At 34.9% G+C, this 17,298-nt stretch overlaps 1 protein-coding gene across 3 annotated transcripts in view; it reads right to left on the bottom strand.

Annotated features, from left to right (window-relative positions):
* Positions 1–17,298, bottom strand: part of CSMD3 (CUB and Sushi multiple domains 3) — a 592,443-nt gene that overhangs the window by 219,146 nt on the left and 355,999 nt on the right. For all 3 annotated transcript variants that reach the window (XM_071421704.1, XM_071421705.1, XM_071421706.1), the window contains 4 exons: positions 16,823–17,011; positions 8,226–8,342; positions 1,149–1,364; positions 368–556 (listed from right to left, as the gene is read on the bottom strand). In XM_071421704.1, the coding sequence (XP_071277805.1) occupies positions 368–556; positions 1,149–1,364; positions 8,226–8,342; positions 16,823–17,011 (711 nt within the window). The remainder of the gene's footprint in view (positions 1–367; positions 557–1,148; positions 1,365–8,225; positions 8,343–16,822; positions 17,012–17,298) is intronic.

Genomic DNA, 17,298 nt, shown 5'->3' with positions numbered 1-17,298 from the left:
ATCTAACCACAATTTTATAATAAAGGTATCACTTGGAAGCTTGCATTGACAAAAAAAAATCTATTACCTGACATCTGAACTGGTAAATGCTGATTTAAATTTATACCCAGTTTTCCTAACATATTAATCCAAATAAGAGGAGTAAGCATTGTGCCCTTAATTTGAATTGCTTTCAAGTATAGACTATGAAGTCCACTTATAATACCAAATATATTAAAAAAAAGGTTAAAAAATTGACTAAGGAGATATGGAGAATATGAGAGTACATTAAAAAGAGGTGTATTACCATGCTTTTCCATGCTCTAAATCTATGAGTCCATGGACAATGACTACACATACAAGCAAATGAAAGCAGCTGACCACGTACCCACACACCTTGGCAGAGGTGCACTCCATACTCGTCGTCCACCACCAAGACAAATAACCTCTGAAGCTCCTTCTAAACGATATCCAGATGAACAGGAGAATGTCAGAATATCTCCAACGCCAAAATTAAATCCTGTTCTGCTACCAAATTGTGGGATCCCAGGATCTTCACAAGGTTCAAGATTATACTCTGCAAACAAGAGCAAGTCAGCTTCTATGAGAACATGTTCTTTACCAGTCATATATGTAATCCTGCAGTCTAGTAATTTCTGTATATTTCCACCTGAATATCAATACAGGCATCAGATTTTAAAACAAAATTATAATGTGAATGTTAAATTGTTAATTAGATTATGTTGAAAGTAAGGCATATTAATACATTCACAATGTTTTAAGAATGCATTAGGCAACATGATTTATCATTCTTATAAGAGTCATAAATAACTCCAGTAAATAAAACAAATTTTTAAAAATTGCATAACAAAAACGAAATAGTTGACACTTCAGCTCATCTGGAATTTGAGTAACAGAAATTAGACTAGCTCTCTTTCCTCCCCTCACTTGATAATGTGTCTTACAGTTTACTGCCATTTTATTCATCATGTGGCACAGAGGTTCACTTACTTTTAAATTATTGTGCTTAGGAAAAAAATATATAATACAATTTTTCAATATATATATTCATCAAAATAATTTAAAGTATTTTTTGTTTATCTAGTATACAGAACAAAACCCAAAATAGCAAGTTTTTCAGGAGCCAGATATTACCAGTATTTCCTTACCAGAGAAAGAAATATTAAATCCTTCATATGATATTGAAAAATCTGAAATAAACCTCAACTGAGCTCTGAAATTTCCATAGAGACCAGCATTGATTGGTGAAGGAAGCTCTGAGCCAGTCAGACGTGCCAATGGCTGTGTGAAACTGCCATTCTCTGTTATTAGTAAGTAGTCATGATGATCCTCCAAATGAAATGTGTAGAAGGTGAATTGCACACCTATTAGAAAAAGTAGAATTAGATATACATGTCACCCTATTAACATCCATGTAACTAAGCCAAAGTTAAAATTCATGCATCGCATTATGAATAATCATTTGGAAAATTAAAATAATAATTTTTTTTCTAAAAATTAGTATATCTCTTGATTTTGGAATTAAAATATCTTTGCAGTAGGTTTTGTTTTGACGTCATATTTAACTTTTGTCTTTAGCTGCAAAATATGGACATCTGATTTATAGAATCTAAACATAGATGCTTCCATTTTTGTGTAAAATTCAATGACGCGCTATGTATATTCAAAAATACAAACAGTTAATGGCAGAATAAAAAAGGTAAGACTTATTTTTTACAATCACCAGTATCCTTGAGTAGCACCAGTGAAAGAAAAGATTATAAACTGTATGATCTTAAATTCTAATGACACATCAGTAGCCTCACCAATTCCTCCCAAAAAAAAAGGGAGATCTCTAAATAAGATGTGACATACATCAACAGTACAATTTTTTTTGCCAATCATCATATATAAATCACACATGCAGAAAGGAAGATATCTCCTGGAAACCCAGTAGCAATAAAAAGACTTAAAGATCAAGACAGATAATTAAATCACTTCTGCATTTTTAACTAAGAGTTAGAGCATGATCTTTTGGTAGAATGCACAGAAAAACCAAGAAAAATAAACAGAAGGATCCATTAGCTAGCTTAAGTGATTAGGGATACCTCTAATGTAATGCTATTTTCAGTTTTATCATGTAAGTTATAAACCAATGATTCAGTCTCTTCAAATATATCTGATGGTGCAATACTTAGGATGATCCATTCATATGATTGTGGATTAACATAGCAGATGAATAGTAATGACCTTTGGATACTCTCATGGCCAATAGATATTTAATAGTAAACAGAATTTAATCAAAAAGCAAAGAAACAGTTCCCTTCCTACAGACCAACACTGCACCACTTGCCCTACCCCTGCCACCACCAGCCCCAAATTTCCCAAACAGGGTAATAAAATCCAAGCTAGTTATACTCTGCTTGACTAAGCTGTCTAAATAAAGAAATATAATGCCCCATTAGATGTTGTAGGTTACCTTTTCTAGACCTCACAGGCAGCTTTAGAAGCTCTCAGTACAATTGTCTGTTATTGTTTTCGTTTGTTTGTTTTTATAGTATTTCTGAGGTTGCCTGAATAACATTAAACATTTATGTTAATGCAACTCAATCACACCTGAGAAATACAGCTTGCATGGGTATCTAGAATGCAAGGACACTTGTTTTATAAACCTGGTAAAGGACTATTCAGGACAGGAAGCAAAGACAGGAAATGAGAAAAGTAATGAATGCTATACACACACACATAAGCTTTAACGAGCAGCATTAAGTGGAAGCACTAACAATGACCAGATTTCTTATGTTTCTGTCTAATGGCAAATTAAGTGTATTATTGTAATCTTAAAGCAGTTACATCTTAGTAATTGATGATAATGGGGGAAAGAATTTTATCTTGGGTCTCATGAAAATTAAAAATTTACCATGGAGTATTTGAGGGAATTTGTGAGATTAAGTAAAACTGAAGACATTTTTTTTTTTTTAATGGTGGTTGGAGACCTTAAAACTTTTAGGGAGATGTTTTGGGCCAAAGGAAGATAAGGGAAAGGAACATGCTAGGTAAGAGTGAAAAACATGTCAGAAAAGGGAGAGAGTTAAGGCTCTCTAATCCCTGCACCTAACCAGTGCAACCTGTCCTCTATTCTTTTCAAACTCTACTCCTTATTAGTGTGCTAACGTCTCTTCTGTCCAGAGAGTGAGCACATGGGTGACCACTAGTGAACATTAGTGTGGACTGTCTGGGGAGCAGGATGAGGTCAGGGGACAACTGGGAAAAGAGCCATTGATCACAGACCAGGCAGAACCTAGTAGGAGTAGAATCTGAACTCCAGGTCCTGGGCCAGAATATGGAAGGTTGGGGGAGCACATGCACGGGCATTTGTGAGTGTTACTTCTAACAGACCCCTTTCCCCTCAGCCAGGATGGAGAAATAGGATTTGGTTGCCTGTGGTGTTCACGTCTGTTTCAGTGCTGCTGGTTTCTATGAGGGCCAATGAGACATTTGCCTCCATCCTTGTTAAGCTGTGTGACCAGACATACACACTGGCATCTTTAGAATACATGCTTGGTCTTGCCATCAGCTGGAGATACAGATAGGAGCAATCAGAGAAAACCTTGGATCTTGGAGACCTTTATCTTTTACTTCCTTTTAAAGAGACTGGAGAACCATTCAGGTTTTTCAAGTAGATAACTCCTTCTCTTCTTAAAACTCCACACACATCACATACTCCCTCTGAATCCAGAAAAACACATTCTTACTAAGTAGCACTGATATAGAAATTACTGGATGAGATTTTATTTTACGCTTATGGTAAAAATAAATAATCCAAAAGATTTATTCTGGCTTTTAAAAGTTCTTAATTTACTAATTACATGAGCAAAGCCATTCATCTATTTTGATAATTCTATTTATTCTCCCAGCTTGTGTAAAAATAAATTGGGAAAAATGACACACAGAATTCTGGAATTGAGATGAAGTTGCATATCTTCTGAACTAATGTATATAAATATAGCTTTGGAACTAATAAATTCTTAAATGTCTGCATTTTTTTTTAACTTAGTTCATATAGGATGTAGTGTTGATTTCACATGCAAAGAGCTCTTAAAAAACCCCATGTGATATAGATACAGAATAAGACTGAATACCAGCTCATATTTTTTTGCATTTACTGCACTCCAAATTAATTTTGGTCCTTTTTATGCATGCATGTACACTGAAACAACAAAATCAGAAATGCCAAAGAAAATTTTATGGTAGTAACGCAAAATAATGAAATTCCTGTGAATCACAGCTGAGCTTCACTGACTATTGTTCAAACATCACACAAGGTTTAACTCAAGGGAATGTTTCAATCAATTTTGCAGATTGCCATGACATTTCTTAGCAAAACCCCAAGGTATATTACAGCAGTAGCTGTACAATTTGGTTTTCTTCAGAAAATATTCTAATCACATTAATAAGTGCTGTGTGACAGATTGTGTCTTCTCCAGGGAAGAATTTTAAAAGATATGTTCAGGTAGATTCTGTCTCATTCTGCCCCACATGCACCTTTTTTTATAAGGGTAATATTTAAAATCTGAAATGAAGATAGGAAGACATAATGTGAGATGTCGCTTCTCTATGTTACAATCCTGACTGTTGGGAGACGGGTTAATTAACTGATCTCATAATAGATCTTTTAAAACATACCACTGACACTCCACACATTTCATTTCACCATATATTTAAATTGCATTCTAATCACAGACAAAATGCAATAATTATTGTCAATAGGTGTTTCCTTTTCTCTTCATTATAGTGATTAATAGACATATTAACTATATTTAAGATAAATGTTCAATTCTCTAGTTAATACATTTTTAAAAAAATGAAAGAAAATTATATCAAGTTTTAATAGACACTCAAGAATCATAATGCTGCTCCACAAGAACACAAATGAAAAATTAATTCTAGAACTTTAGATACACTTGAAGAGTAAAATTAAAACCAGATATATTTATATTGCAATGTTGTCATTTAAAACAGTGTATACAAACACAGAAACTGTATTTCCTAGCAATTCAACATATACAGACATAAAATATACATAATAACTAAAACTATGCATTTACTTACCTGTTATTATGTAATAGCAGTATGAAGTTTTAACATAAAGATGCATGTATCAGAAAGTACCTCACAGCATTCTGGAGTTACAAGTTATATACTTTTCTCTTGGCAGTCTGCCATGAAACTACAAAACCTTGTAGAAAAAAACTCCAAAATAGTCTTAAGTAAAAATCATCTCACTAGTTAGTAGCTAGTAGAAGATACTCCTTGGGTTTCTGAAGCTGAAATTACACTAGCCATGAAATAGAGCAGAAAATGAGATATCAGAACAATTTCTCCCTATCATAAAAAATTTATATGTATGGGATCAATTATTCTAAATGGTAACCATGTAAACCTTAGTTACTCAGTCTCCCCATAGACTGGACATTACATGATGGATGGAGATGAACAGGTACCTTCAGAGGATAGTTCATTCCACCCGCTTTTTTAGGGTGCAATGACTCATATCCTAAAGTTATATGCATTTTTCCATTAAATAAAGAAGTGTCCTATTTGACTAGTTCACTGTGACATAGAACTTAACTGTTAGAAATTTAAATTAAGTAAGCCTGTGACATTATCATAAAAGGACAGCTATCTTCCTCATGCAGTACAACAGGAAGAGCTTAAAGAATTAATAGCCTTTTGCCAACAAGTACAAAATATGAAGATTTCATACACTATTTCCTACTCAGAGCAAATACCACTCTACAGTTTTTTCCAGCAGCTCTTTGAGCAGCATGAATCAAAATGTCCAAGTCAAGATTTGACATTGCATACATGCTTAATGTTTTTTCCTTAATAACATTTCCATACAACAATATAAAAATTACAGAACCATAGGTCATTTAGTTTGGATAGGACCTCTAAGGTCATTGAGTCCAGCCACTAATCCAGCACTGCCAAGTCCACCACTAAATGATGTCCTTAAGTGCCACATCAACATGTTTTTAAATGGCTCCAGGGATGACAACTCCCTGGGCAGCCTGTTTCAATGACTGATAACTCCTTCCATGAAGAAATTTTCCCCTAATGTCCAATCTTTGGACATGCTCCAGCACCTCAATGCCTTTCTTGTACTGAAGGGCCCAGAACTGGACACAGGACCACCAGTGCTGAGTACAGAGATACAATCACTGCCCTGGTCCTGCTGGCCACACCATTTCTGATCCAGGCCAGGATGTCATTGGCCTTCTTGGCCATCTGAGCTCATTGCTGGATCATGTTCAGGTGCTGTCAACCAGCACCCTCAGATCTTTCTCCACTGAGCAGCTTTCCAGCCACTCTGCCTCAAGACTGTAACATTACATGACATTGAATCAAACAAGACTACGAGTCCATAGATATGTGTGCATACATGTTTCAGTGTATATGTGCTTATAAATATCCATATTTATACTATTATGTCTTCCCCTCTATATTTTATTTCTGCAAATTTGTTTTCCTAGGAGTCTCATTATATATGGTGGATTTTCTTAACAGGCTCATTTAAAATATCATAACATTGAGAATTTCAGCTTTTATTTGTCCCAAATGTTAAGTATTTCTCTAGCTGAGGTTTTAAGAAAAAAATGATGAATCACAAAAAAAAGCTGCTTCATTTTCTAAAAAGGAAAAGAAAATTAAAGAAACCCCCAAAACTTCCCAAAACTTCCCAAGTACTTTTCTTCATAATCCTGTTTTTATTTTAAGAGAAATGAAAGAGTTAATAAAATGTCTTTCAAGAATCCTGAAAAATGTGGCTTAATCTGACCTCATTTTTACTGTAGGATTCTCATCATTTTCTGTCATGTATTACTCCATGAAGCTAAACTCTTATTCATCTCTGCTACTTGCCTTCAATTCTCAGATTATAAAGCTTGTGCTGTTATCCAATGACTTCTCAGACAGAGTGCAAGATAAATGACTACAGGTCTAAGAGTTTCTTTACACCTTCTTTTAGTCTTTTTTGCTTATCCAGAAGAATAAAAGATACACAGTTCCTTATATTCCCACAACTCTAAAAGCCATGTATCATACCTAGAGGTAACAAAGGCAAATGTAGTATGTGATGTAGCATCACTAAGTTCAGGAGGCTCTTTCACTGTGGATATTTAGAATCAAATTACACTGACACAAAGGCATCACTTGGTAATAAGAGAGACTACTCTTATTACTGCAAGAGCTGGAGCAATAATTTTGAGAGACACACTTTACCACTTTAATGTTTTAAGGAGTTTTAAATGGGACACCCAGTCAGAGTGATTTAACATCTAGATGAGAAACTATCACACTACTTGTACAAAATAGAATAAGGGGATCACAGATCAGCACAGTTCTCTTTATCTGAAGTCTTAAGTTTATGTTACCAATAACTCTTTCTTAGAGGAATACATCATCAGCATACTTTGTCACATTTTTCATGCCCTCACAGAGAACCATGATGAAATTCAGAATTGAACTTGCCTTCCTTCTTCTCTCTTTCATTTCTTTTTCTGTATTCTCTCCAGTGTTACAATATAATTCTCCTTTTTTTGTTCTTACCAGCTTACTCTATTTGTATTAAATTTCTCTTGCAACATCTATCTCTGTCTCCTTCCCCTAACATTAAATCTTACACTGCTCTAGCTCTTTCCACCCATAGTGCAAGAGTCACTCCCATATTTAATATAAAATACCAACAAAAACCTAAAAGTATGATCCATCTCATCTAGTACCAAAACCTTTCATTTGAAAGCAACTAGGACACGTTTTTTTTAGGAAACTTTGTTACCTGGAAATACCAGCTTCCATTTGTGTCCTAAGCATTATTTAACCTCTCAGAGAAGAGCTAAAATCCCTATTACATTTTTTTCCTGAAATCTGACTTCAAGAAATAACCACCTCTTCCTTAAAAGCCATCTGTCCTTCAGCTTCTGTGATCAGCCATTATATAATTCTTTCTCACTGATTTTTCATTCTGTGGGAAGTGTAAGGGCCTAGTCCAGTTCTGGAATTCTAGGAATTACTACAAGAAAATTAAACAAACCCAAAAATCAGCAATGCAAATCCAAGTGCTTTGGTGCTAACCTAGGTCTCCTTCTAGAGCAGAGAATACTGGGCTTACATACTAAAAAAAAACCCAAAAAAAACCAAAGAACCAAAAAAAAAGTGGAAAAAGAGAAAAGGATTTTTTTTACCTTTTCCATGGGTAACATCCACAGTCCATGTGCAATTCAGTGAATTTGGATATAGATCAGGATAACCTGGGGATAAAATTGTTCCACTAGGTCCTCTAACATCTCCACCACATAAAGCTAGAAATAAAGAAAATAATAATAATAACAATTACAATAATAATAATATAAATAACAGAAAACATACAGATAAGAGAAAATGTGAGAGAACAAACCTAAAAATTTCTGCCTTTAAAATTATTTAAAAGTAATTACTCAAATGATTTAGCAATTTAATATATGACTAAAGGCCATTTTTATACAATAGAAAAAGAAATGAAATCAATTATTAAATAATTTTTGTTTAATATGCATAAGAAAATCAAAATCAAGTTTCATTAGCTGTTTTTTTCAGGTTTGTGGAGTCTCTGTGAAAATTGTTAAGTTCAGCAGAGAGATGAAGGCAGATGATAGAGAGCCAAACAATATCACTTAAACAGAAGCCAAGGCTGGAGAGTCAAAATAGTGGATCTTGGCTATTGAAGAATTATTTACTTAAAATATTTGTGCAGGGAAGGTTGACCTGATTTCATGAATACAATTATAATTATTGGTTATGTGTTTATAGCTGTGATGTTCGTGCTAATGACAAATTCCAGTACAAGAATAAGCATTTCTATAGTTTCATTAGCAACTTTATAAAAGTAATCGGTAATTGAGCAATACAAAAATTAAATTACAGCTTTAGTTAATGCAAAATACAAAAATTTAGTCATTACAACACTGGCAAAAATGTACAGCTCAATGATCTTCTGTTCCAGGGTTTTTGAAATACAACATTAATCAGGTAATTTTAGTGAGGAAGAGTCTTGCATTTTAGGATTATCATATATCAATAACAGCTATTAAAATTCAGTACCAAGTCATTACATCAGAGTTCTCTGAATATAGATTATCTCAGAAGGGCATACATTATAAAACAAATTGCTAGTTCTGTTTTTTTTTCTCAAGGTTAAAAGCATCTATTCCTTTTATTTTCCTTAGCCTAATTATATGCATTACTGAAATTATTTCACAGAAATATTTTAGAATAAAAGCAGTGAACTATTGTCACCAGTTTCAGGTCAAATAATCTAGACCATTCCAGCAGCTGATTGCAGCTCTCCCTAAGAGCAGTCCTTCCAAAGTAATTAACACAAATTCTTCTCTTATCTTTAGAAGATGTTAAAGGTTCTTCAAAGGCACTTTTGGAGAGATGTAAATGGCAGCTATTTGTCTGTAACTCCAGTTGATACAAATATCAAACCCTCCTCTTGTTCTATAAGCGGTCACTCAACTATTTCTTGCTCACGTCTGTGCTTCCCACCCTGCTGCCACAGCAATGAGGGTGAGGGAAGGAGCCTGTCAAAGGTTGGAGGAGCAATGCCTCTTTCTGAGATGCTGCCCCACCTGCCCTAGCTGGTTTAACCTGCTCCTACCCCTCCTGAAACATCTGCAGCACCTCCTAAGGCAGCACTCAACAGCGTGACTTGTAAAGGGGGGAGAAGTTTGGCCTTTCAGTATGTGCTCAAACATTACATACTTCACGAGTAAGGTGCTGTGAGTAATTTGCTGCATCATGCTGTTTCTTCTCCTATGTCTTGATAGTTATCCTGCTTATGGCAATTTCTACTACACTTTGATGGAGTAAATGATTGAAGTTATACTCATTATGCTTTTGCTGTTATTGTTCTATATTTGAGAATGAATATATGGACATGTCACAATCTTCTGCTTAGATGTAAATTCATAACTGATTTGAGGACACAGAAGAAAGGGAATCAAGAGAATATCCAGAATGTACCTTCAATCTCACCTTGTACCTAAGCAGACATTTGTGTCAATGAAATACATGCATTTTCCAGACATTGCAGTAGCACTGTGGAATGTTTTCATAGAGATCAATTATTTTTCATAATGAGGTTATGGCACTGCATATCATCATTGTGTTCAGGGCACTAAAAGAAGTATACATTTAATAAGCCTTATTTTATAAACCAGAAATGGAATTTCATCCTATATACTAGGTTGAAGGCTGCCCTGTCTTGCCTAGCTAGAATTTGTTTGGTCATTCTAACAAACTATATTTCTGTTTTAAACATGCTTACTTGTCTGGATAGCCTCATGATTGCTTTGTATGTGCTATTTCTCCTGCCAACTTTCTAGCCTTTGTTGGCCTAATTGTAAGATGGAAATTTGCAAATCCAGTACCACAGGCTGAAATAAGACATTCTGGGACCACATGTGCCCAATCTCTTCAGTGTTGCCACAGGCAAATAACCTCCTTCCATATTAATTTTCCTCCTCACTTCTCTGATGAAGAGACAGTGAAGGCAAATACTGCCACCTTATAATCTGATCTTGCTATATTTAGACACTAGCAAAATACAGCCAAGGCTGTGACAGCATATTATTGGAGCTCCTGATGGTAACTATCTACTTCATCCATTAAATAATAAATACAGCCAGTTTTTATAATCATGGGCTATAGACCAAATGATATATTTTACAGGAGGTGTTTGGAAAACATTTCAGGAATGCAAATAGTGACAAAACATCTATGGCATGCCATCAGGCCTTCAGTGTAACTCTGTGAAGGCTAGCAGATGGCAGAAAAAGGCATCAAGGGAGCAGCCTTTTAGAAAATAAAGCCAAGCTGACAAATCTGAAATCCTAGATGTGCAACTGGCCCTGATAAGATGGCTAACAGCCCAAGCATGTAATATCACTACTAGTATCTGACTGTTTTTCAGAGTGCAAAGGAAAACAGGAGCACATAAAAACAAGAACAGCAAAGAATAAATACACATATTTCCAAATTCTACCTTTCACTTTATCTGATTACCAAGATGGAAGCTAGGAAAGAGTAAAAGTAGAATGAACACTTAAGGAAACAACTGAGGTACTACTTTTGATTTATAATGTGGAAAATGGAACATTATGTTAACACACCAATTAATTTTTTTTACGCAATCAGAGAAGTTGAATCAAGACATGCCTGCATTACTGTTTTCCAAATAGTGTGAATCAAAATTTAAAAAATTTAAAAAAATGTAAAACAACAACAACAATGAGAATAAAAGAACAAAAGAGTAAAGAGAACAAAATGTAAAAGTGGTTTTATGAAATACAGATCGGTATGTGGAAGTATACACTGTGGTGATCAGAAGTGATGTAACAATTTAAGAAGCAAGTTTTGGATAACTATGAATGAGGATTCCAATTTAATAGTGGAGTTTGGTTCAGATGTTCTGCTGAAATAAATTCTTACAATATTCGGTTGAATACTTACACTCTCTTTTGTTGCAACTGCATTTATTTTGCTCAGTAACATGATCAGCCACAAAAAAAAAAAGTGACAACAAGCAAGCCTAGCTTAGAAAATGGTTCCATATATACTTTGAAAATAATTTTTGGCCCAAATAATTTCAGAACTTTTAGTCAGGCTACTTGTGTCTCAGTGGGAGACATGCAGGCCATGTTTCATCCCAAAAATACATTAATAATTGTAATAAAAGCACTTGACTTTTGTCATTCATAGCAAAGTTCCACTTCAGACCATATTTCATGCTACTATAAAACTGTTATAGGAAATCAATCTTGCAATACTAGAAATAGCCTTATAATTTTCAGCCTAAATTTATTCATAGTCTATTTTTACCCATTTGATCTTCTGCTAAACTGTCATTATATTGTATTCCCTCTTGGGGTCTCACTTGGGAAGGCTTGCAAACCATGTAAGAATCTATGATTTTGGATCAGTAATGAGACAGGATTTTTTAAATCTACTTCAATAAGATATGGTTTCCATCTCTACGACCCTGCATTAACAATTGCAAGTACTTTGCTGTCTTGTCACAGCATCTATGCCACAGAAATATATTTCTAGGACACTTCACATTACATTATGACATGTTTCCTCATATTTATTTATTTGTGTTTTCAATTTTATTCACATGCCCTCTGTTCTGGTTTTAGCACATTCTACTGTAGAAGTCAGTTTGTATATTCTCTTCCTACACAGGGTCATCCTGTATAGCTAGCTTAACACTTATTCAGAGAAAACTCTCTTAAATTTTGCTTTTTATAACCATCAGGAAAACTCAATAACCACTAATTATGTTGCTGTCACCTGAGATCTACAAATACAATTTATAATCTATGCAAAACTAGTTTGTTTTCATGTGATAGAAGTAAGTCTCAGAGTTATGAAAAGTATAGTGATATGAAATGTCTAGAAATCTGGTTATGAGAAGAAGGGGGTCCCTGTCAGAGAATGAAATATTATAGTTTATGACTGAAATATTGTAGTTTATGATTTAAACATTTTCATGAAGGACTTCTAAAACTGTATTACAAAAGCTGCAGAGAAGATCACCATACCCTGAATGGGGGTCTGAGAGGCCCTACACCATTCGCTGATGAAAACAAGTTGTAGTAACAACTCAGGGCTGGCTGGGGACATTCACAGAGCACAAGCCTGGTACCTTCAGGGTGGAGACCAGAGCCCCAGGGCTATCAGCTGCCAGGCTCACAGACCCTCACAGCAAAGGGTGGGGGAGAGAGGCTTTGGGTGTGTGTTGGAAAGGCCTCTGGTCAGAGGCAGCGTCTCCACCCTCCGCTGTGCAGAGGAGCCTGGCTGAGCAGCCCCTTCCCCCGGGGAAAAGCTCACCCATAGCAGAGGGGGTTCACAGAATATACAGAAGAGACCTTAAAGATCATCGAGTCCAACCCATGCCCTAACACCTCAACTAAACCATGGCATGGCCCATCAAAGGGCCCCCAAAGGGGTCCCCAGACCCTGCAGCAGAGCACCAGAGATGGTGCAACAGAACCTCAGTGTCAAAGAGACACTGTCAAACTGGCCCCTTGCAAGCTTTTTCATTTCTACGGCCTTAGTTATTTGCTAAAATTTGGTTGTGATTACTCAGTGTTGCAAGGACAGTGTCAAACTGGCCTCCTGCAAGGGAGGCACAGGGTGTTCCCACCTGCCCAAAGCGTGGATTAACCCATGGAATTCTGCACTCTTCAGTGTGGTGTGGTGTGTGGCAGCCACAGGGGACCCTGACCACCAAGGAGACCTGATGGAGGGGAGCAGTGAGACATAGCTGGGACCCTCGGGTGGGTGATATGCTTCTACATAACCCCCGTCCTCCCTCCCTTCCTCCCTTCCTTCCTTCCTCTCTCTCTCCTTTCTCTTTGCCTCTTTTACTATTAAATTCAACATATCAATTCTTTGCTACCAGCTTCTAACCTCATTTGGTTTTTATCTCGTTTTTGGGTATATTTTGAACCTTCAAAGTTCTTTCCGGTTTATACATAGAGACTTCTCTTTCTTTAATCTCTGGGTTTAAATCAGATCATAACAGTCCCCATATCCAAAAAGAACAGAAAATATGAAGAAAATGTATGAGATAGATAAGTAGATAGATACAGATTCATATAAATGTATTTTTGATGCATTTCAACCGAGTGTTCACTAGTAATTCACTTAAAAAAATAAAATAAAACCTGTTTTACTTTTTTAGCCTGATTGATGATGGTGATATCTGTGAAATTAGCATTTTTTACATTTTCAAATGGTATAATCTATTATTTTCTTATATAAAGATTTTTCAAGAGACCAGCCATAGATCACCACCCGCAAGTGAGACACTAACATAAAATGATGTTATCTCAATTTTCTCAGGAAAGATAAAATTCTCTTAAGAAGAAGAAAAGCTTTCAGAAAAAAAAAAAAAAAAAACAAGAAAAAAAACAACCACAAACTTTTTTGCAGAAGTTCAATTTGTTGTAAGTACACATAACTGGAAACTATTTGGTTTTCAGAAGTGATGGAAAGAGAAAACACACAATTATAATTGATTAGTAATAACAATTAGCTTTAGATTTGAAGCATCATCAAAGAAGACTAATAACATAGGCTAGTTTAGAAAGGACTGCAGAGAAAAAAAAGAAAAATCTATTTATATGGAAATATCTCTGTGTGTATATAAGTCTAAATACAAATATATGTGTGCACAAACACACAGAGGCCTCATTACATTAATTTGTTTAATTGACTCTAACTTCCATCTACAAATGTAATTCTGCGATGATTTTCATTTATTGTGCAATTGGATAAGAAAAGTGGCATATAGAATAGACTAAATTTATTGAAACTGAATTAGAGCTTGAATCTAATATACTGTGCTTCACAGACCAAGTAACTTCAGCATTTGTCTTCCCTAATTATAGAAAATGTAATGTATCTTAAAATGGGATGTAGTTCAGTTGGGGTAAATAAATAAGGATATGGACATCAAATTAACATACTCAGCTGCAAGAAATAAACCTTAGACTTATATTATGCAAGAGATTCATTTAATATAAACTAGTGTAGCCTAGATTACTCACAATATAAACTTGCATTTTGACCTTCTCATTTAAATCTAAAATAGACCAGGTACATGGGAATGGTAGAGATGCAATACAAGCAGTGTTTTCTCAGCAAAGCTTGTAACCACCTCTTTTACCTCTTTGTTTATCTGGGCAACATCAAACACATAATGAAAAATTTAGTTTACGCTCCTTCAAATAATAGAATTTCAGTCAACACCATGTTCTACTTTGAGGAGAAAGTTGCTTTAAGAACTCTAAAATTTTTTGTCTTATAGTCATTTCTGCAAACCACACCCACTCATGAGTTGCCATGACCTATCTGCACAATTACCATGGTCTGTCTCCACATCACTACATGATATAATTATAAAAAAAGAGATGCAGTTATCAAAAGAGCAAACAAAAAAGAACTTGTCTCTTCAGAAACCATCAGAGTAACATTCTGAATGCACTGATGCATGTGATAGTGACTGATGTGTTTGTTAGTGGTATGATTAATACAAACCCAAACTCATAATTTATGCAAAGAACAGCCCATTTAGCAAATTCCCTTTTTTGCCTGGGGTGCAAGGACTCTGGATTGTTTTAAAAAACATTCCACCAGAGAAGAAATTCAGCAATGAAATGAAAATTACATCAACCATAAACTGACTACATTTAGTAGAAAAAATGTACTCAATCCTACTTTTACAAAATATTTATTGAATGGAAAATCACCATTTAGCAATGTGCTCTGGAGAAAAAGAAACCTCAGTCACCTAATGAATTGCATATTAGTTCAGCATCTTTAGGAAGAAACTGATTATAATATGTAAGTTTATTTCACAACAGAGCACAGTATTCATAAGGAGTGTGCTTATTTGTTTCTTTTACATGGTTAGCATCTAGTGCTTATCACCATTAAAAAACACATCCTAGTTTTGTGGTCTATTCAGAAAAATATCATCCCCTTGACTGCAAATTGTGGGAACCCTGCAATTCTTCATTGCAAGAACCTGACTGAGATGTAGAATCTTTCAGAAAACAGACTCGGAGAACTACAGAGGGCCGTTTTCAGCAAAGTGATTATTCACATCCCTTTCTATTACCACAGATTTTGAGAATTATCATAATCTGACACCTTCAATTTCCTGAACATAAAATCCCAAAGCATTTCCTAACTAAACAATCTGAAGGCCAAAGAAGTCCCTATCATTTTCTTAAGAAAGTAATGCAGTGGGAATGAGTAGTCTTCCATATGGCAAATCACACATAATTCAATAAGCTTCTGTGTCAGTCTTCATTCAAATCTTTCTCTCAAAATTATTGTCCTTAGACACTAAGAACTGTATTAGAAAAAATACAGTATCATGTACATTCTCCTACAGAATGTAGGAGACTACAGAAGTCAGGAGACTTTCTCTGGTTAAATACTAGAAATTAAATGGTTATATTACTCCTGAAAACATTTTTAACATGAAAAACATGCACCATGCTGCAAAGAGGGAAACTGTTTTAAGAAGTAAATATCTCAAATAATGTAACTGAATGAACATTACAATCCACTTTCTTAATAGTACATATAAATAGTACATATAAATTATATGACCCCAACTGGGAAAGCATTAAATGAACAATTCCAATTACAAGAGATGACTGAAAATGTTAGATAATTTTTCAGATTTAATGATATAGTGGAGACCACTTTTGTCTGGCTTAATAATCATCAGATATAATGTGGTCCTAATAAATTTCCACAGTGATGGAAGGGTGTGAAGTTCTGTTAACAAGCTATAAACAGAGTGATCATCATGAAACAGGAGAAAATGAAGTTTCTGAGTCAGGTGCAAATGAACTTAATTTCATGGGTTTTATGTCAGCAATCTCTGTCCATAGATGGATACCCAAACACAAATATTTTTAAGCTGTAATAAGTTCTTTACAACCAGATATACACAAAGTTTGCAATCAGTTAGCTCACAGTTACATAAATTCAGATAGATATACCTTCAGTAATCTGCAGGATTAAATAACTATATATTATTCTCTGTTTCATATGTCTTATCACAGAGATATATGGCATTTATTTTCTCTAATTACTCTTTTACTTTCCTAAAAATATAGGTTTTACAGGCCCTGGCATTTAAATCATTTTGACTAATAATAGTCTGGCAAAACTTGTATAACTTAAAGTACTCTGTATTGAATCTGTTCATCCTTACCATCACAAGTTGGGAGTGGGTGACTCCACCAGTGATTTTTTTCACATAGTAAAGGCTCCTCATGACTGAGCCTATAACCTGGATCACAACTAAATGAGACAGTGGAACCTATCGAGAAGTCATGTCCATAACGACGTCCATGCACTGGTATGCCAGGATCCAAGCAAGAGTAAGTATTAACAGTTACACCTAGATTAAAAAAAATTTAAAAAAAAAGAAAAGAAAGTAATTAAACAAAGGACCTATAGATTTTTTAAAATTAATTTAAGTAATTGGTTGTGATGGTTGTGCAGTGAAGGCTTTATTATCTCACATTTACAGTGCATTATCTTTCCACTATTCTTCTCGATGTTACCATTAAAAGATACTATGGATCACAGTTTGAATCCTGCCATTGTTGTAGAGAAAAATAAGAAAACTATCCCAAAATTTGCAGGATATTTAGTTTGATCCTGTCTTAGTAACATTAAATGATT

The sequence above is a fragment of the Agelaius tricolor genome, unplaced genomic scaffold, assembly GCF_023055355.1.
Source record: "Agelaius tricolor isolate 1412-34295 unplaced genomic scaffold, bAgeTri1.0.p SCAF_2, whole genome shotgun sequence".
NCBI classification, from domain to species: Eukaryota; Metazoa; Chordata; class Aves; order Passeriformes; family Icteridae; genus Agelaius; species Agelaius tricolor.
Note: the sequence above shows the minus strand (reverse complement) of the source record. Positions and strands in the feature narration are given on the sequence as shown.